Below are 19,660 nucleotides of genomic sequence, written 5' to 3'. Positions count from 1 at the left end.
AAAAAATGCTGTTGGAAATAGAGCGTATTTGTAGCAGGAAACACTCTGGATGGGCCTCTAGCTCCCTGCTCTGCTCCTTTCTGATGCATTAGCTTGTAGGCGACCACAAGTGAAGGGCGGTTTACACTTCATAGATATCAGCCGTCGCATCAGCTGTACCCAGATTTACACTGTCTACTTCATCCTAATGTAGGCTGGTTTTGTTTGTGACTGTCCGAGAGCACTGCCATGAACTTCTCAGTGATGTTTACACTTTCAAGCAACACAATTGTCTCCAGCGTTTATTTTTAACATGAAGGACATCTTGATCATACACTTGCTGCATCTGCAAACGCGCAGGTACGTGATGAGGCAGAGGAGGAAGTGGTGTGTTTGTCTACTAAACAAAGGCAAGGAAACACAGAGGCGAAACAAAATGGGGCGAATTGCATTCTGTAGTGCTGCAAGTTAGGAGGTATGACATGTACCTCGCTCTATTTTCTATCTAGTTGTCCGCTCTCTCCTGTGTCTCTCTGCATCTGTATGTGAAGTTCAGTATTTCCTAACTCCCTCAGTTCAGTTTTCAGAGGCATTTCCTGGACAGTTTGTTCCGTTATCAGGTACTCGGTTAAATGATGCGATTTGCACGCGATTGCACAATTACAAATGGCTTCAAAGTATAAACCGGCCTTAATGCATCTGTAATGTTTGATTGGAGGTGTGACCGAGTGTAAACGGAGAGCTCTCAGCAACGGGGAGGGGAAAAGGGGGGGCGTTGCTTCATTCCAACAGTCCGGCCCACAACTCCAAAAGCAATTTTACTTTAGTTTAAAATCTGATTGGAGTGGGTCTTTTACCGATTTTATTATTATTAGTATTATTATTTCTTTTACACTGATATCATTTCCTGCCACCATGCTAGTTTATCACTGTGGCACATTCTTCGTTATGTCAGTGCTATGAGCGGTTTTCACTGCAAGTCTTTGAATTTTAATGTGCCAATAATAATAAATCCAATAAAAATCATTGGCCCGAATATGTGAGAATCCCTCTGAGTGTGTGTGTGTTGTGTTATTATGCCTGTCAAAAGTTATTGCAAGCTTAAATCTGGGTTGTATTTTATGAGAAATAGTTGCCCCCCAGCAGTTTTTCTTACCAGTATATTAGTCACATTGGGAATTTGTGTGTTTGGTGATCATAATGGTGGTGAATGGTTATTACTCCCCTTATGATGAGTTTTAACTTCTTTTAACGTGTCCGTGTGTGAAGAACCCATAGAGGAGGTTTGTTTTTTTTTGTTTTTTTTAGGGGGGGGGATTTAAGCTGATTTAATATGTTGAAGCCTTTAAACTCGAACAGAGCAGCTTAGAGTCTCTGCAGCACTGAACTAACAGGAAGTCATCCTGAAAATTGCATTGGACACATTGTGGTCAGTTGGGCTCAGACATTTGAAAAAAAGAGCAGTGACACAACAGCAACACAATAGCTGATTGTGTTTTTGCTGGAGACATGTTGTGACTTTAAGCTTTAAATGACATTTGCTTGATAAAATGAAGCCTAATTTATTTCTATGCCTTAGTCACAAGCGCCCTTGTGGGTGGGTATGGGCTGTCGGCGGGCAAAAAATGGGCAAAATGTGCGGGGGACGCAGGTGGCCCACATGAATTATCAAGGTCTTAGACCATTCGGTGAGCCTCTAGAGTAAAAATGTTCATACACATGGCAGGTCATAGTGAAAACATAGACTACACACAAGTAAGGGTGAAGTAGATACAACGCAAGCCCTTTTCATTATTTATTAGAAATTCTTTTCATTTTATTTTTTTTTAAAGTTTGTGCTCCCTGTGCAGCCGGACTGTTAGCAATGAGTCAACCAGAGAGTAGTTTGTGTTGAGGTTCTGCATGTGTGCAGAATTTGTATGCATCTAGTAAGGAACCAGTACGGACACATTACTAATGACCAGAATGTGGCGTACCAGCACTGTGCTACAGCATTACCCGTAGGTCATTACCGCACTCAACTTACATTAGCCTTACAAATATTTTAAAAGAAAAATACTTTAATACCCTTAACCCCACGCACAACAATCGTACATTTCATGTTCATGATGCCCTTTGTGGCGGCCGCACAAGCCTCAAGGGAACTCCAAGACACACCTGCGTTCCCTTTAAGATGTAGTCCCTCTTGTTTATGACCATCCATCGGTCCTGAAAAGCCAAAAAGCCGCATGCGGGTGCATGTGACACGATACATGTTAACATGCTACATGTTAGCCTTGTTAGCGTAGTTACAATACATATAATGTTGTTTGCAACATGTAAAAAAAAAAGACTAATATCGCCAAAACAAATTGTATTGCGACTAGGCTAACTCACAATGTTAGTAACATATAAAAAACACAGTCCGACACTGCTACACGTTAGCCGCGTTAGTTTATTCACCACGACTGCAACTCCGAAGCTTTTTTCAACACATAATAATTACAGACTGATATCGCTAAACCAAACATTACTGTGACTATGCTAACTGCCGATGTTATTAGCAATAAGTAAAAAATAACAGAGTCCGACATGCTACGCTAGCGATGTTAGCGTATTTACAATAACACCCAATCACTTCAACATCAATAAATACAGCAGGAATGAATCCATAAATAAGGTGCTCCAGTACCGGTACATAAAATACCAAAGTGTCCATAGAAAATCTGGGTATGCTTTTAAAAATATTCAAGGAGACACACAAAAGTTGTTTTTAGCAGTTTTAGACTGCTGATAATTTTTTTTGTTTGTTTTAGTCTTAATCCTATAACACCTACTAATTACAATAAACCGATCCCTGCATGGGAACTCAGAAATAAATCTCACATTTGATTTGAAACAGAAGGCCGTCTCTCTGCATAAAGCATTAAAAACTCCAGACTAAAAACATACTTTTCTTAATAATTTCTTGACTATTCCATCCTCTTGTCTTAAACAGAAATGAATGTGCTGTGAACACCCTGCAGGTCCCAGCACCACATGCACCGAGGACTCGTGCCACCATCAGGGCGTGTGTCTGCAGCAGTGGGAGGGCTTCTCCTGTGACTGCACCATGACCACCTATGGGGGGCCTTTCTGCAGCGACCGTGAGTAAAGCTGTCACCGCTTCTGGCTGGGAAATTTCAGAGTTGTACTTTACACGTCAAAGATTAAACGAGCACCAGGAAACAAGTCAGTCAGACATTAAAAGACACAACGAGTCTCTAAAGATGATTTCTCATTAAATGATAGGTTTTGTGAACTTTATTATAGTAATGTTCAGTAATAATCATGTTCAATCACTCTAGCTTAGACCTAGACTGAACTTCTAGCTGGAGCTTGTCATTCCTAAAAAAAAACAACAGATTTAAGGGTTTGATGAATAAGCCTCAGTTGGTGCAGGCAATAAGAACAAGTGCATCACTCTTTTGTATTATTGGAATGCATTTTTTAAGTCTATGTTTATACACAAAAAACTTGATGCAACATAAGTACATTTGGATGAAAACTGCAGATAAAACATGTTTTTTACAGAGTTGAATGAATATCTTCACACTGAGAGCAGCTGAGGGTCTGGATAGAAAATCCTGCCGTGTTACCGTTGAAATGAATGCTTTTCTTGGGTCGATGGTGCACGCTTTCCTAGTTTCAGTTCCTCTACTCCACGTTGTCTCATTAACTCGGTGCTCCTCAGATTTCTTAAGATTCACAAATGGGTTCGTTGGTGTCGCCTTCAAACTAAAGATGCAGGTTTACTCTGCCGTCTTGATTACATCCATCATTATCTGAGGGCTGCGCTGCTGGCACCGTCCCGCTGAAGCCTCTTCTCCGTAAATACTGCCCGGTAACCATGTTCGGTTTGCTTGGCTCAAATTGTTCAATCTTTATCACTGTCGCTTAGAGAAAGACGCTTTGAAAAGCAAAAATAAACATGGATTTCAGTGAGAAGATGGACTGTAGAAAACATCGAGAGGCTATGATTTCATGATTCATCACTGAAAAGGTTATTTGTGCTGGTCAAATAGGTTTATACATTCAAATATAATGAACCTGAATTTTACCAAACAGGCTGAAGTCCCACAGTGGGGATAGATCAACCAGAGATCTGTGATGCTGCACCTGAAGTGGATACATCTTCTGTGGTTACACTTAAATCAATAAGAACCTCAGAACAATCTCAATATTTTACAATTTGTAAAGAAACCCACATTTTTTATTAAATAATATGAATTAAGTAAGGGTTAATGGCCGACAAAGTGTGCATTATTAGGACTCTACGCACGCAATGGAAGCCTGAACTGCGAAACCAGCACAGGCACGTAGACAAAAAAAATCAGTTTTCAGTCCATAAGGCATCCCTAAAACCCATTCATTTTCTAAAAACAAACAGTACCCCTTATGTGTTAATTCTGGTTGGGTTTACTGACCTCAGATTGATTAGATGTGGAATGTGAATCGAGTTTGACTTATCCGTGGTGTTGCACTCTCTGCAGATTAAAAAGGCAAACAGGAAAAACCACACAATTCCTGTTAAGAGCTTGAGAAGAATCGACTAGCTCTGTTATCGTATGATGTTTTTTTAGCACCACCTAGTGTATGCAAATGAAGCTAAAGGCATTTTCAAGAACAGTCTGTCTTTTTAAGGACTGTTATAATAAAAATTAACAGGAAATGAAAAGATGAAAAGAAAAAGTTGAAAAGAAAAGAAAATTCTTCCTATTGTCATCTGGTTATAAGCAATACAAAACTGTATAAAAATATAGCAAGTATTTCTAGGCTTCCTTTGTTTTTGTTTTACCCAAAATAATGTGAATATGCATAGATTTTCAGTATTAGACCTGATGGATCTGTTACTTTTCACTTAAACACCATGAACTATATGGCTACGTTCACACTACAGGCTGAAACGATCCAATTCCGATTTTTCTGCCCCTATGCGACCTGAATCTGATCTTTTCATGACAGTCTGAACGACACAGATCCAATCTTTTAAAATGTGACCCAGGCCACCTGGGTATGTGGTCCTGAATCCGATACGTATCTGATTTTTTGAAATGCAACCTCCGAATTTTTTGAAAAAAAAATCGGAATTGAGCATTAAGCCCTGCAGTGTGGATATAGCCTATTAGAACTTGACTCCTCCCCCTGGCATTCCAAAAATTCCAAAACAGGAAGTACCTGCTGGCTCCAAGAAGCCAAAGTCCCATAGACGTCTATAGAGAAATAAACAGCGATTACTAAGGCTTTATATTTGTCGGAACACCCATTCTTACTCTGCTAACTTTCTTTACCATGTTGTTGAGAATCCTAATTTTTGTCTGGTATTCATGTTATAAACTGGCCAATCAGATTCCTCAATAAAATTATTGAGTATTGGCCAGAGTGGTTGCTATAGAAAAAAAGGCTCACATCAACTGCTTAGTGACAATTTCTGGTTCTAACTTGGCGGTGTCGGTATTGTAAAAAAATGGTGACTGAATTGACGTCATTTGGTTGGCGCTGGAAGTAATTCATTTTCTATGGGTGATGTCACACTCACTCAGTCCAGTTCTCTGAAATGGTCAATGGCATCAGCATGAATGAGGCCAAGCTCCTGTTTTTAGTCAGTAGTCCCCTGGAAACAAAGCCACATTACAGCCAAACAGGGTTTTTCCAACAGAATTCCAGTTTCGTGGGAACAGTTTTCCGACTTCCTCTCTCTTTGCTAGCTAGAGGACTTTCAATCATGTTGGTGGTAAATGGCATGGTTGGCCAACATCAAAGGTCAAACCAATACATCAGTCTTACTCGGCAGAAATAACAAGCCTCATGCTTCACAGTGAAGTCATTAAAACAAAGGGAAATGTGACTGTAATGTTAACACACGGGCAGGACAGAGTCTGGCGAGCATCAGCGTCTGCTGATAAAAATCTGTCTTCTCCCTGGTTTGTCTCGCTGACTCAAAGGTGGAGGGACCAGTCCTCCTGACCTTTGTCCAAAAGGTCAAACACATGACTCCAACCAGTGAGCATTAGATTGAACATTAGGTCAGATACAACCCAGATGTCTAATATTAGCGGATCGGAGTCTGGGTGTATTTATATTAATATGCAGGACTGAGTTCACTAAGCTGGAAAGAATCTGTGCTCATTAACTCCAGGTCATTGTTTGATCACCAGAAACATCTAAAATGACGTCCGCTTCTCAGCTTTCATCTCTTTTTCCGGAAATTTCAATAACAGTTGGGGCATATTTACGGCACTAAAACTAATATTCCACTTAAAAAAATACCACAGGTCACGAGCACGAACAGGATCATAAAACCAAAATGAACTCAAATTCAGTGCTTTAAAAAACTCAAGCGTTGGGGCAGATTTATAAACTCCCATGAAATCAAACCAAGCGATAAACGTAGTTTATGATCTCCGTGATCTTTCTTTTATGGTCGTCGTCCTTCCTATCAATCTCCGCCCCGTCAGTCAACATACTAGGATGCCTGGATTCTACAATAAATAAAATTGTGTAATTCCATCTGACATGGCTTTATAGAACCTGAATTGTGTCTGCGGGGGGGAACCAGGAAACTGTGAGTCAATGTTTCCTGTGTATTGCTTTGAAACCCGGCCTGCTTCTAGATAAATGTTGTTTATTTTAATAGATTAATCATTTAAAGTTCAACTGCATGACCCTGTAAAGTGATTTATTTATTTAATGAATATATTGTCCACATTTCTTTTTTGTATTTTAATTGTTCCTTTAGGTGGATAAGTCACTAATTAAAAAAGATTGGCAGAGCTTCATTTTATTATTACTTATATAATGTTTTTATATAGTTACAGTTTTTGTCTTTATTTGTAACATATTTTGGAGAGAGGCGTTACAACTTTGGAGCCATAAAAAGGTTATATTATTGTATGTTTTGAATCTATAAACTAGGATTGTTAAATATTGGCTCCTTTATTAGCGAGGTGTAAAATTAGTGTTCGGACAGATTGGGGGTATTTGGAGCTTTTTAATGATGTTTACAAACTTTATAGATACATTTAGTTTTTTCTAACATGATTGGTTGAACCCTGCAATATACGTGCCCTCCTTGTCATTTTTTCAGGATCTCTGTTTTACCCCTCTTGAATTTTCTTTAACATGGAGGCCCCTGGCGTTCCATAAGTAGTTGCGTTTGACTGCAGGCTTCACTCTCCAATGCCACATTATAAAGTTATAAAAAGGTGTGGGGATTGTGCCTCTGACTGACAGAGCTTACAGGCTCATTAAAGTTTACGGCGGATTTGTTAAAAATAAAAATAAGGCAAACTGGTCGTGTGGTGAAACACGGAACAGGTCGGTTTCCACGGAGCACAAAGGTTTTTACAGCCCCCAGCCGCCACTGGAAGCTCTGACAGCAAACACGGGGAGGAAGAAAAAACATGAACCACTTGAGGGAGAATAGCTCTCCAGTTGACTCATTCTAGGTTTTGTCCTTGCCGTCTCTCACATTAAGATGTGCTTGTTGTTTCATGTGATGCAATTCCAGGGTTTTCTTTTCCCCAGAAGAAGCAGCAATTTTCAAGGAAATGTGTGATAACGTGAGGCACTTCAGTAAACATGAAAAATAATTCATGTAATATGATTATTTTCACATCAGTGGACGCACTTTTTATGGTGGAAAAGCTGGTAATCAGACCAAATGAATTTCTTTCTTAAAAATGTACCGCCTTTCATTAGGACATAACATTTGGGACATGAGCACAAGCTGTTTTAATGCTCTTTGACTAGCTAAAGCTACATCACATATGTATAGACACTAAGGAGAACTTCCACATTCCAGAAGATGGGTGGATACAGCAGATTGTCATTCATATGACCTAGGTTTTTTTGGGTTTGTTTGTCAAAATAAATGTTAATACTTGAGTATAGACAGGTATCACTAAAAATAGATGACTTCCATTCATTTAAAACAGGGGTGCTGATTACGTCGATCCCTAACGATGTGACGGTCGATCGCGAAGGATGTGACAAAGATAAATAAACAAAAAGATCAAAATAAATTTTGAAAAAAGTACGTCAGCGAATCATCGTTCTCCCTGTCAAATGTTAGGAGTCCAAAAAGGAAAGTTTAGGACCAGTACAGATCTTAACCTCAAAAGCATTTCAAAGACTGACATTTTTATATCGTTATTTTGTTCTCTCTGGTCAAATAGAATGCTTAGGAAAGCACATATATTAACCTGATGTGATGTCACAATGTGGGGTTTCAGTTACTTTGCATTGTTTGCTTGGCTCAAATGAGGCAGATGGGTTAAGGCACATCCAACATCACAGCAATGTAGATGTGTCCTGGAATGTTTGACAGTCTGCGGGGGTCTGGGACATCTGCATTCAAAGAAATTCAACCGATTCATAGGATGGTAGTGACTTAATGAACATTGTAATTGAGGAATATCACTAAGAAACTTGTTTTCAAGTTGTTCAAACAATTTTCCAAACAATTTCAATTGTTTTTTGTGTGTTATACATCTCCATATCTCTGTTTTTTGCATTTATTGTGTACTGTACATCTCCATATCTCTGTTTTTGGTATTAATTGTGTTATACGTTTCCATATGCGTGTTTTTTGCATTTATTGTGTGTTATACATCTCCATATCTCTGTTTTTGCATTTATTGTGTGTTATACATCTCCATATCTCTGTTTTTGCATTTATTGTGTGTTATACATCTCCATATCTCTGTTTTTGCATTTATTGTGTGTTATACATCTCCATATCTCTGTTTTTGCATTTATTGTGTACTGTACATCTCCATATCTCTGTTTTTGCATTTATTGTGTGTTATACATCTCCATATCTCTGTTTTTGCATTTATTGTGTGTTATACATCTCCATATCTCTGTTTTTTTTGTTTATTGTGTGTTATACGTCTCCATATCTCTGTTTTTGCATTTATTGTGTGTTATACATCTCCATATCTCTGTTTTTTTTGTTTATTGTGTGTTATACATCTCCATATCTCTGTTTTTGCATTTATTGTGTGTTATACATCTCCATATCTCTGTTTTTTTTGTTTATTGTGTGTTATACATCTCCATATCTATGATACAAATATGCCCACAAAGTAAAGCAACAGTGACCCAATTGGGAATAACTGCCCAGACTTATGCGCCATCAGCTTATGTCAACGCAAACCGAATAAAACTCTTTAGTCAATCGCATCTCTAAAAATAAACCCAGATCTTGAGGAGCGCCAAGCAGAAGAAAAAAATGTAAATGTAATGATGGTATAACTATATTTTGTGGAAGTAAGAGCTTTAGGGTTCTAGACAAGTGCAGCTTTTCCAAACCCTGTCATGACATCAGGACTGTGTTCATCTATAGTTGAGAGATTTGCTTTTAGCAAATACTTGCTTAAAACAGCCTACAGGCTTCGACACAAATTTGTGTCACAGTAAACTTCTACACTTTCACTCAGACGTTTATCCTTAAAGTGCATGTTTAACCAGTATTTTGTGCCAACATTTAATCTGTCTAATACTTTGATTTCCATTAAAGGGGTGTTGCAGACTCACAGAGCGGCTTGTGTGACTGCAAACTCTTTAAGCACCGCAGCCTTAATGCTCTCATTAGCCCCAAGAACTTACATCATCTACAATCAGTAATTACCTCTCCACAAATAAACCTGCTCATTATTTAAAGCAACTCCACGTTCCTTCACTGACCTCTCGCAACTCTTGGGGTCAAGTGTCGCTTTTCACAATGATTTCATGCAAGCTCATAACTCATTAGAATGCATGCAGACTCGGCCTGTGCTAAGCTAAATTTAACAGATTGGAAAACACAAGCCAAAGTGCCAGCTTCGCTCATATATGCGATGGGTTATTTTCAGATTAGTTATGGTCCTTCATGACTCACCTTGCAGACACTGATGCTGGAGAGGAAGGTCAGTCATCTGCCAATGTTATATTGACTAACAGAGTCAGAGGAAATGTGATTTTTCTGATAACAGCTGCAGAAAGGTATAAAGTGGTTTCTTTCACAAAACCTGCATCATCTTCTTTTAAACAGTAGGTTATGATTTGTTTCATTATATTTAATCATCATCTTGAGAATTGCACATCATTGGCTATCTGTCTGAGATACTCCATAGACATTGTTTGAATGTAAAATACAATATAAAACACACTTGTGTATCAAAGTGTGCCATATTACTCTGTTCTTCTTTTACACCAGCATTTTTATGTTACTTCAAGAGAGTCATGATAATGTAATGTACCACAGTGTTTTTCAACCAGTGTGCCGTGGGAGATTGTCAGGTGTGCCGTGGGAAATTGCCCTCATTAACTGATCTAAAAACATATACCATCTCCAGAATATCAGCTCTTTCTTCATCCAAACAGGCCCTGATAAAACACAGCGTTAGGAATATGAAATATCGTAAAAGACTTTTTTTCTTCAAGTTTATTTGATCCTATTAAAGACATTTTGATAAGAATGACAGTACCGCGATTTAGCCATAGCGTCAGCTGTTTTCGGAAAAGTCCCGCCCCTTTAACTGTCTCCACCAATCTTTCTTGGAGGCTTAATCACATGTCATCAGTCTGACCAATCAGAAGTGGTTCAAGTCTTCACTTCCTTGTTTCGATTATGCTCATAAAGTTGCTCAGTTCCAACCAAAAGACCAGCTAAAGCTCGTCTTTAGCGGTGTAGCTTTCAACAGGATCCGGTATCAGACCGTGGAACAAGTGAACAAAACAATGAAGCCCAGAGACACGAGTCTGTCTGGCGTTTGGCGGCTGTTTTCAGTACATCTCCCATGAGGCATTGGGTTGAATGACAGCTTCTCAGCGCACAATGAGTCTTCATTTGCCGTCTTGAAACCATAACGAACACACATCAGACAGTTTTTAAATCTTCTAACTTAACTTTTATTACATCTTTTAGACAAAACAGCTGCAACTTCCAGCTTTTTCTGCCACAATTATCACAAAAATGCATGTGAGATTGCAGAGGGGCTGAAGATCAATGCAGACTATCACTTGCTCATAATAAAGAGGTTTGATCCAGCAAGTTGGCTCCATTTCTTCCAGAATCTGTTCACTTCAACTTGGATGACATTCAGTCTTTTGAATGGATAGCCTGCAAAATCAAAACTGCAGGAGTCCCCTTTAGGACCAGCTCTTCTCAGCAGTAAGGTGTTTGGTGTTTTGTAGCTTATACAGTCTTCTTGAGTTTGAGTTCTTACATCTATGGGTCTTTCGATGGTTAGATTGGCTGCCATGTAGAGAAAGGTTTGGAATTCTCCCCAGGTAGATATGCCATCCCCACCTAGATTATGCAGGGCTCTTTTCAGCTCCCGGACAGCTGCTTCTGCTGCTCCGTTTCTGGGGGTTGAGTCGGCGGGGTGTCTCCTCCAACTCCAATCGGTCCCATGCAGGGCATCTTCATTTTGGATATCTGACTTTTCCAATCGATCCAAGAAAAGATACAGGCTTTCGAGAGCTGGTTTTGCTCCCACGAAGTTGCTTCCAGGATCTGACCAGAGTTTTCTCGGGTGACCTCGGATGGCAGTGAATCTCTTGTAGGCTAACAGAAAACCTTCAGTTGACTAATAGCATGAACAGCTCTGGAAGCCATACATGAAAAGATGATCCCCCACACCTTAAGTCCTACCCTTTTTCGTACTTCATCTTTCACTTCATGGAGCCCAAACAGATCGACTGTAGTAAACTTAAACGCTTGGGCTGGACGTGTTCTCTCAGGAGGAAGGTCAGCCATGATTTGTTGTCTTTTTTTGGCTTTAGTCTTTCTGCAGTCCACACAGCCATCAACCACGCTTTTAGCTAGTCTTCTGCCTTTAACAACCCAGGCCTTATTCCTCATCCTCATGAGTGTTCCAGCAATGTCTTCATGGTTTGCTTTGTGTGCTTCTCGGGCGAGGAGTGTTGACACCCAGGAGTTATATGGCAAAAGGGGCACTGCTGTTTTGTCCTCATCAATGCATTCGATTCTTCCACCACAAACTTGAAGTCCTGTTTCTTCATCCTTGTACACAACAAGTCTATTCCGAAGGTATCTTCAAATGTCACCCCTTCTTGTAAAGCGCGGCACACATCTCTGAGAGCATCTTGGTATTCTTCCACAGTGAGTGTGAGTTCTTTAGTTGCATTTCCTAATTCCTCTTTTGAAATGGCAATTTGATTTGCCTCCCTTTTGTGTTCTTCATTTTTTGTTTCCATATTTCAACAGCTTTCCAAAGCTAAGCAATAATCCTGACCAAACACATTAAACTGCTGATTTTGGTCACATCTGAGTTTTTTTGACTGCTGATCCAGCTGAAGGTCTGCGAACATGAGCAATCTCCACTTTGGACTCACAAGATGCCTTTTCTGGACTACCTTGAACCATATTGTTGAGTGCATTTATCTTGATTTTTGCCTGAGCACTTGTGATGGCAGAAGAGTAAGCTTTTCGTAGGAGTTTTTTAGCTCCTTCTTTGGAACTGGCAACAATTTCTTTACTGGACTTTATTGGCCATTCTGCCATAGGTCCTCATGGAGGTTTTCAGGTCCAGTACCTCTTGTAATACAGTAACATTGAGGTCTCCTGGTATCCACCACCAATCTTCTATGGGTCAGACCTTTTGGATTTCACCAATCCTGTTAGCAAAAAAGGTTTGGTACCCATAACTGTCTCTCTGAAGGGCTCCAAGAACAGTTTGACTGTCCACTAGGTGATACCAGCAGTCTATTTTCATGCGGCTATGCTTTTTGACGTACAGTCTTAGTCGAGATGCAAAGACAGCTCCACACATTTCAGCTTTGACTGCAACTCCTTTTTGGTTAAGTGGATTAAGCTTTGCCTTTGACTCAACCAGTCTAACTCGAACACCTTTGATTGTTTCCCACCTAAAGTATACCACACCACCATAGCTTTTGTCACTTCCGTCAGAAAACGTTATTCTGCAGGGATTTCCAACTGGTGTGAGGCTCCTGGGGAAAGTGATGTGACTGAGACGTATGTAATCTTCAAAAAGCTGTATTGCTTCGTATGTCAGGTGGTCAGAAAGGGGGTTGTCCCAGGTGTCTTTGGTCTTAGCTCCCCCTCCTACTTCTTGGAAGGCTTTCCTAACAAGAATCACCCCTTTTTGTTTTGTAGGTGTGGCTAGACCAATTGGGTCATACAGACTTGCTACTCGGCTCAGTAACTTCCTTCTTGGTAAGGGGTTTGGAGTTTTCCTCCTTACTTCCTCTTTCAGAAGATCTTGTTCAACTCTCATTTTATATCTTCTTTTTGAGAAATTGATTGCAGTCATTACATAAAGTTTATCCTCTTTCACCAGGTAGCCAACTCCAAGAGCTTTATTTTTCTCCATTTTCGTTTGATTGGGCAGTATGAGGACTTTGTTTTCATTTGCTGGAGGGAGAGGATCTGAAGTTTCAGTGTGCCTCCCACTTTGGCCAGATCGGATCCATGGTTTGAGGAAAAACCCTCCTGCTTTCAGAATCTGTTCGACTCCTTTTATGTTTACATTCAGGCTCTCCAAGTTGTTGCTGGACGTCAAAATGTCCTCAACATAGCTGTCTTCTTCAACAATCTGTCGTTCCTCTTCTAGGTTGGGGAACATTTGAAGATTTGCTGTTTCTCGCATAGCCAAGTGAGCAATACATCCAGCTGGTCGATCACCCATGTTCACTCTGGTGATGGCATATTCACTCATTTCCTTTTCTTGGTCATCCCTCCAGAGGAAACAGTGAATATGCATCTCTTTTTCTTGTAACCATACAGAGTTATACATCTTCTTGGTGTCGTCCAGAGCTGCGTGCACTCCTTTTTTGAACCGTAGTAAAACTGCTCGTATGCTAATAAATTCAACTTATAACCAATAACCAGCATTTAACATAAAATTGATTCTTAATTCATTATCAGTCCATACCAGTTGTGTTTTTGGTTTGGTTTCTGGAGCTGGAGTGGAATCAGAGCAAATGAAGATGCAGGTGCAAGTTTTTCCAGTGATGAATGAGTTGAGTTATGTGTCTGTTGGATGTTGACATGGGCATATCTGGCCCGGGTGGAGACTGTAGGTTTGCCCCGCGTGGAGACATTCCCAATGGCTGAGATGTTGAACATGACACTCAGGTGTCTATGACACCCAAACCCACTTTTATGGGGGAATCTTGATAAATCCAATATGTCATGGTGTTTACTTCTCCTACGCAGAACAGTGGAAACGCTTACACCACCTAATTCTCAGACAGTGGATATACTGTATGTGAAAAACAATGTCAAGATATCTTGACATTTAGGGTTTAGTACATTTCTTGGAAAAAAATATGCCACGAATTAGGGCTGCACGATATGAGGAAAACTTGCGATATGCGATATTAGTGATCAATATTGCGATAACGATAAATTTGCGGTAAATAAACAAAAAGAAAAATAAACAAAAACATCATTCCCATTTCATTGCAACAGTTTAAAAATTATACTCCAAATGACCCTCATCGACATGGGGGACAAACATCTAACATAACAGGCCTCCATCTGATTGGTCAACAATGGGAAGGCGTCCATCTGATTGGTCAAAGCATAAAGGGGTTTATTTGATTCGTTAAATGCTTCAAGCTGCTAGAAGATTGTTTTAACACATTTTGGGTTTGCGATTTATTGCGATATTCGCCATCTTTTGCGATATGCATATTGCAGAGCTGGATATTGCGATAACGATAAATTTGCAGTATATTGTGCAGGCCTACCACGAATCAAAATCAGGTAAAAGATTACTTTCAAATGTTGCAAAGTAATTACCATAAAAATAGAGCACTTAGATTGTCAGCACTATATTTTTTACCACAATATTTTCTAGAAAGAGGTGCTTGATTCTGTAAAATCAACTCTGCCACAAATATTGCCATTTGTTCATAATATAGCTATTATTATTATTTTTTATACACTTAAGAAATATTCTTCTTTCACCAAGCAGATACTTTACTGCCTCTGTGCAGACGCATATTAAGTTGGAGCGCTCATTAAAGGCTTATTTTGCTCCAGTGATTTAAGTGTCTTCTTTATTAAACGCCTGCTTCACTGAAAGTAACTGACTCCATTATGTTGGGAAACTTGACTCATTGTCAGCGTTCTTACTCGCTCCTTCAAGCAGAAAGGATTCATTGTATGATAGAGTTTTCCCAATTACCTGAAGGAGCCCCCCCTCCCCTTCCCTCCATTCACCACCTCTTCCACACACACACTCCCCCCCGCCTCAGTAATGACTGAAAACACGTCCACGCTTCTTTTCCCATCATGCAGCAGCGTTCGAAATGCACATAGAAGACGCTATGTTTGAAGGAACTGACACTAACAGGTCAAATGTCAAAATTATTTTCTAAATTTTCATAAAATATATACAAACGATTATATATATTTATCGTTATCTGAACAAAACTGCTACTGGCTGGATAACCAGGTATTAGAAATATTAGAATAATGGTTTGTTTTCAGTATTTATTTATTTTTTTTGTTATATTCTGTTAAACACGTGAGTGTTCACCTCAGGCTTTAAATTCTAGCACTTCTCATCCATTTATGAGCCTCTCTCCTTAACTCATTGGGATGTATAAAGAAGTAATTAAAGAAAAACGAAACCGATATAGAAGTTTTCAGTGTTTTTAATGTCCTTGGGGAATTCATGGCTGCCAGCCTCATTTCATTATGTAGGTAGAAGGATGACCGGCGTTTCAGTGTTATATGGGGAAAACGAAAAAACACACTGCAAGATTCCCTTGAAAGTGTTTAGGGAGGGCTGTATATCAGCCTGAAACAGCCATGGTGTGATGACCGATTTCAATAGCCACAGGCGGATTCAGACCCCAGAATAACAAGATTAGACTCGAGCAGAAGACTGCATCTGCAGCAGAGTTTTATCCAGAGCGGATCCATCTGCATGAGGGTGGAGAGTTTATTTCAAGATAGCAGCCCTGTTTTTTTTTTAAAGGGAATATTTTGAAAATAATAGCTCCAAAGACTGTTATTTGATGCTTTTCTAAAGTTGTTTGCCTCAAAATAAATGTGTACAGGGAAGCAGAACAAGCCAGCAGGTTAAGTAACTAAGAGCACATATAATTATGATAATAAATGTGGTAACAAGAGGCAGAGGTGCTTCTGCACACAGAGAGAGCAGTGGGTGTACAGACAGAAAAGAGTCTGTCTCCCATATTTTTGTTCCCTCTCCCATGTCTGGGATGGTGTTCATTTCAGTCTCTGGGGTGCTATTCAGTTTGGTGACAAACATCATGCAAGACTTGATTACCAAGTGGTCAGTCCCCACCGTGTGCTGACTGTCCCTCTGTGCCCCTGCTCCCCATGGCGACGTGGTGAGTTTCACTCGACGCTAAGACCGCCGAGCAGCTGAGCTTCACATGAATGCTGGTCTATGCTGCTCCAGGGGGACATCCGGGGCTTCCACGTCGCTCCTGCAGGGGCTGTGTGAGAGGAGAAAGGTTACATTTAGTTTACATCATAAAGCCTACACACTCGCATAGAGGGCTTCAGATACAGAGCCTTCCTCTATCTGGCTTTATCTCTGATTTTCTGCCGCTGCCTTTAACGCTCACAGACACGGTGACACACTCGCTTATACATCAGTCCCTTGCTGTTCCCCTCACAAAGTCCCACCCGTGCTCTGTTTGGTGCTGGGTTAAATAATAGGATGCAAAAATACAGACATGCATGCACCAGTGTTGTACTACTGTGTTTGTTCAATTTTGGTTTGAGGATTTAACACACACTCTGCATCCTGAAGCCAACTGCTTTGCATATTTTATACCTTAAAGTCCCACTGCAATCCTCTTCTGATCTGTTTTCAAAGTGTTCCCTGTATCTTTTAATTATGATTATGCCGTTTTTAGCCTAAATCAAAAACCTGTGTTGTTTTCCAGGACATAGTTTCTGCAGAGCAGCTGTAGTTTATTAGGAATTCACCTCTGAACTGTGGGCGGGATTATTGGCACGGAGTAAGCCCAACCTCATTTCCCATCATCCATCTGGTTACACTCTCTCCCACTAGCTTACAGCCCCTCACAACCTCAAGCTAACATTAGCAGTGCAACAAAAATGCAGTTTTAGTCAGATACCAGCTAAAACAAGGAAAATGAACACGTACGTGGATCTATTTGTCTGCAGGTAGATGCATCGGAATGGAGCCGAGCAGGGAGCATGTGGCCTGCAAATGGTAGCTTGTTTGTAACAACTAAAAGCTTTTTTATACGTCATTTTTTTGTCGTCTCCTGAATCACCACAGTTTGAATATAGAAGTACATTGGGGCGAAAAAGTATTCAGTCAAAAAGATGATGGAAAAAATGAGAGAGGCCTGTAATTTTCTTCATAGATATACCTCAACTATGAGAGACAAAATGAAAAAAGAAATCCAGAAAATCACATTGTCTGATTTTTAAAGAATTTATTTGTAAATTATAGTGGAAAATAAGTATTTGGTCAATAACAAAAGTACAACTTTATACTTCGTTATGTACCCTTTGTTGGCAATGAGCAGTTAAATGTTTTCTGTAAGTCTTCACACAGTTTTCACAAACTGTTGCTGGTATTTTGGCCCATTTCTCCATGCAGATCTCCTCTAGAGCAGTAATGTTTTGGGGCTGTCAATGGGCAACATGTACTTTCAACTCCTTTCAAAGATACTAAGGAGGAACTTATTTGTGATGTTTTAAAACATAAATGGGCTCATATATTCATTATTTTCCATTATTATTAGGAGTGTTTTCCAGTAATAACCGCTAGTTGGCACTTTAGGTGCATGTATCGGTATTTGCTGCTGACAGCAACGCAGAAGAAGAAGTGCCGTCCAAAACAAAACATGGAGGAGAGTCTGATGGTTCTCCTTTTTTTATTTGTATCGAGACATTCTTCTTATTCTTTGTATTTTTCTCTCCTTGGACTAATGTGGGACAGCAAGTCATCAAACTGGGTCACAGACAGAGGAACAGCTAAATACAGTAAAAAAATAAAAGACTGAATGATCCTATGGACCTAGACATGGAGACATGATTATCGATGCTTTTTAGAGCTCTTCAAAAAAAAAAAAAACGAACTTACCGTATTTTCCGTACTATAAGTCGCCCTTTTTTTCAGTTTGGCAAGGGGTGCGACTTATACTCCGCAGCGACTTATATTAGAACTAAATTGAAATAAATACATTGTTAACCCTCCTGTTATGTTCATTTGTGAGGAACAGAGATGATGTTCCTGGGTCAATTTGATGTATGAGGTATGTTAAGTGTTAAGAGTATGTTAAGTGACTCAGAGAATCAGCAAACCTTTTTTTACAGTAAGATCTTGAAGGCTAAAAACATAATATTCTATTTTCCAATTATTTCATAGATTCAGAAATGCAATAAAAATGACTACATTCTACAAATACAGGACGAAAACAGAGTATTAGTTGGCAAATGATGCTTCATGAAAGGACTAATAAATAAGTATGAGAAAGAATTACTATGAAATTATGAGAAAAACAGTCTGCTATGATTGTGTCATATGAGGTTGTGCAAGTTTTTAGTTATTGGTCTCAGATTTTGTCAAATAAATTTCCACCGTAAATTACAAATCAATTCTTTAAAAATCAGACAATGTGATTTTGTGGATTTTGTTTTTCTCATTTTATCTCTCTAGTTGTGGCATAAAAATGGTATAATCATAATTTAAAGACCACAGGGAACACTTTTACAATAGATCAAAAAATGATCAGAGTGGGACTTCCAGCATTTGTCATTTATCACTTGCAGTGCATTAAGCAGCAGCATCCCATGAGTCATCTGTCTCACATTCTGCTTGATGTTGACGGAAAATCCTGTTCTGCACACCTATAGTTTGAGCAAAAAAGGCTGAGTCTTGCAGAGGTAAAAGTGGGGGCAGTTCGCTGTGTAAAAGACTGCACTGAAGTTACAGCAAGAAACTGCAGAGAATTTATCATAAAATTTCATCATCCGCCGTGCATAATGCCATTTAAATATTCAGATGAATACAAAGGATCTTCTGTGTACAAGAGATAGGACTACACAGAAGTATTGAATGGATGTGATGTTCGAGCCCTCGGGGGCCTGTGCGTTAACAAAAAAAAAAAGAAGTGGAAATCAGTGTGCGGGCGCAGAGCATCAGTAAAAGCCACTGTCACTGAGAGCGCTTTGCTGCTACAGTCTAAACTACAGTTTAACCTTTTCATCTAGTAGGCGGTTTGTTTGTAAACTTAAAATTAAAAGAGCAGCCATGGTGACAACAGGAGTAAAGTAAAGACAACTTCAATCTCTGACAATATTGCAATTATGGCCATATTAGTCACTGCCACACTTTTATATATGTACAGTTATGATCAAAAAGTACTACTTAACCCGGATTAGTTTGGGCCTCTTTGAACCTTTTTACTACCTTACAGTTTGCTTTACAGTTTACTTTAAAAAAAAAGGCTTTTTTGGCAGTTCTTAATGGTTTTAGTACAGCCCAGCTTCTTTCTTTACTGATATTTTTTCATTATATAACACAAGAATTGCACAATCAACCTGAAACTCTACAAATCCTTAATGATGAGTGGTAAATGTCATTTTTTCGCGCAAAAATTACAAATAAATTAGATCAAACTGTTTATAATAATTTCAAGTGTATAGATAAAAGATAAATCCAAA

The 19,660-nt window shown here is 39.4% G+C and overlaps 1 protein-coding gene across 8 annotated transcripts in view; it reads left to right on the top strand.

Annotated features, from left to right (window-relative positions):
• Positions 1 to 19,660, top strand: part of LOC101165088 (neurexin-2) — a 170,758-nt gene that overhangs the window by 94,058 nt on the left and 57,040 nt on the right. For all 8 annotated transcript variants that reach the window (XM_020708864.2, XM_020708865.2, XM_020708863.2 and 5 more), the window contains one exon: positions 2,985 to 3,104. In XM_020708864.2, coding sequence (XP_020564523.1) covers positions 2,985 to 3,104 — 120 coding nt within the window. The remainder of the gene's footprint in view (positions 1 to 2,984; positions 3,105 to 19,660) is intronic.

Source organism: Oryzias latipes, chromosome 14, assembly GCF_002234675.1.
Source record: "Oryzias latipes chromosome 14, ASM223467v1".
Taxonomy (NCBI): Eukaryota; Metazoa; Chordata; class Actinopteri; order Beloniformes; family Adrianichthyidae; genus Oryzias; species Oryzias latipes.
Note: the sequence above shows the minus strand (reverse complement) of the source record. Positions and strands in the feature narration are given on the sequence as shown.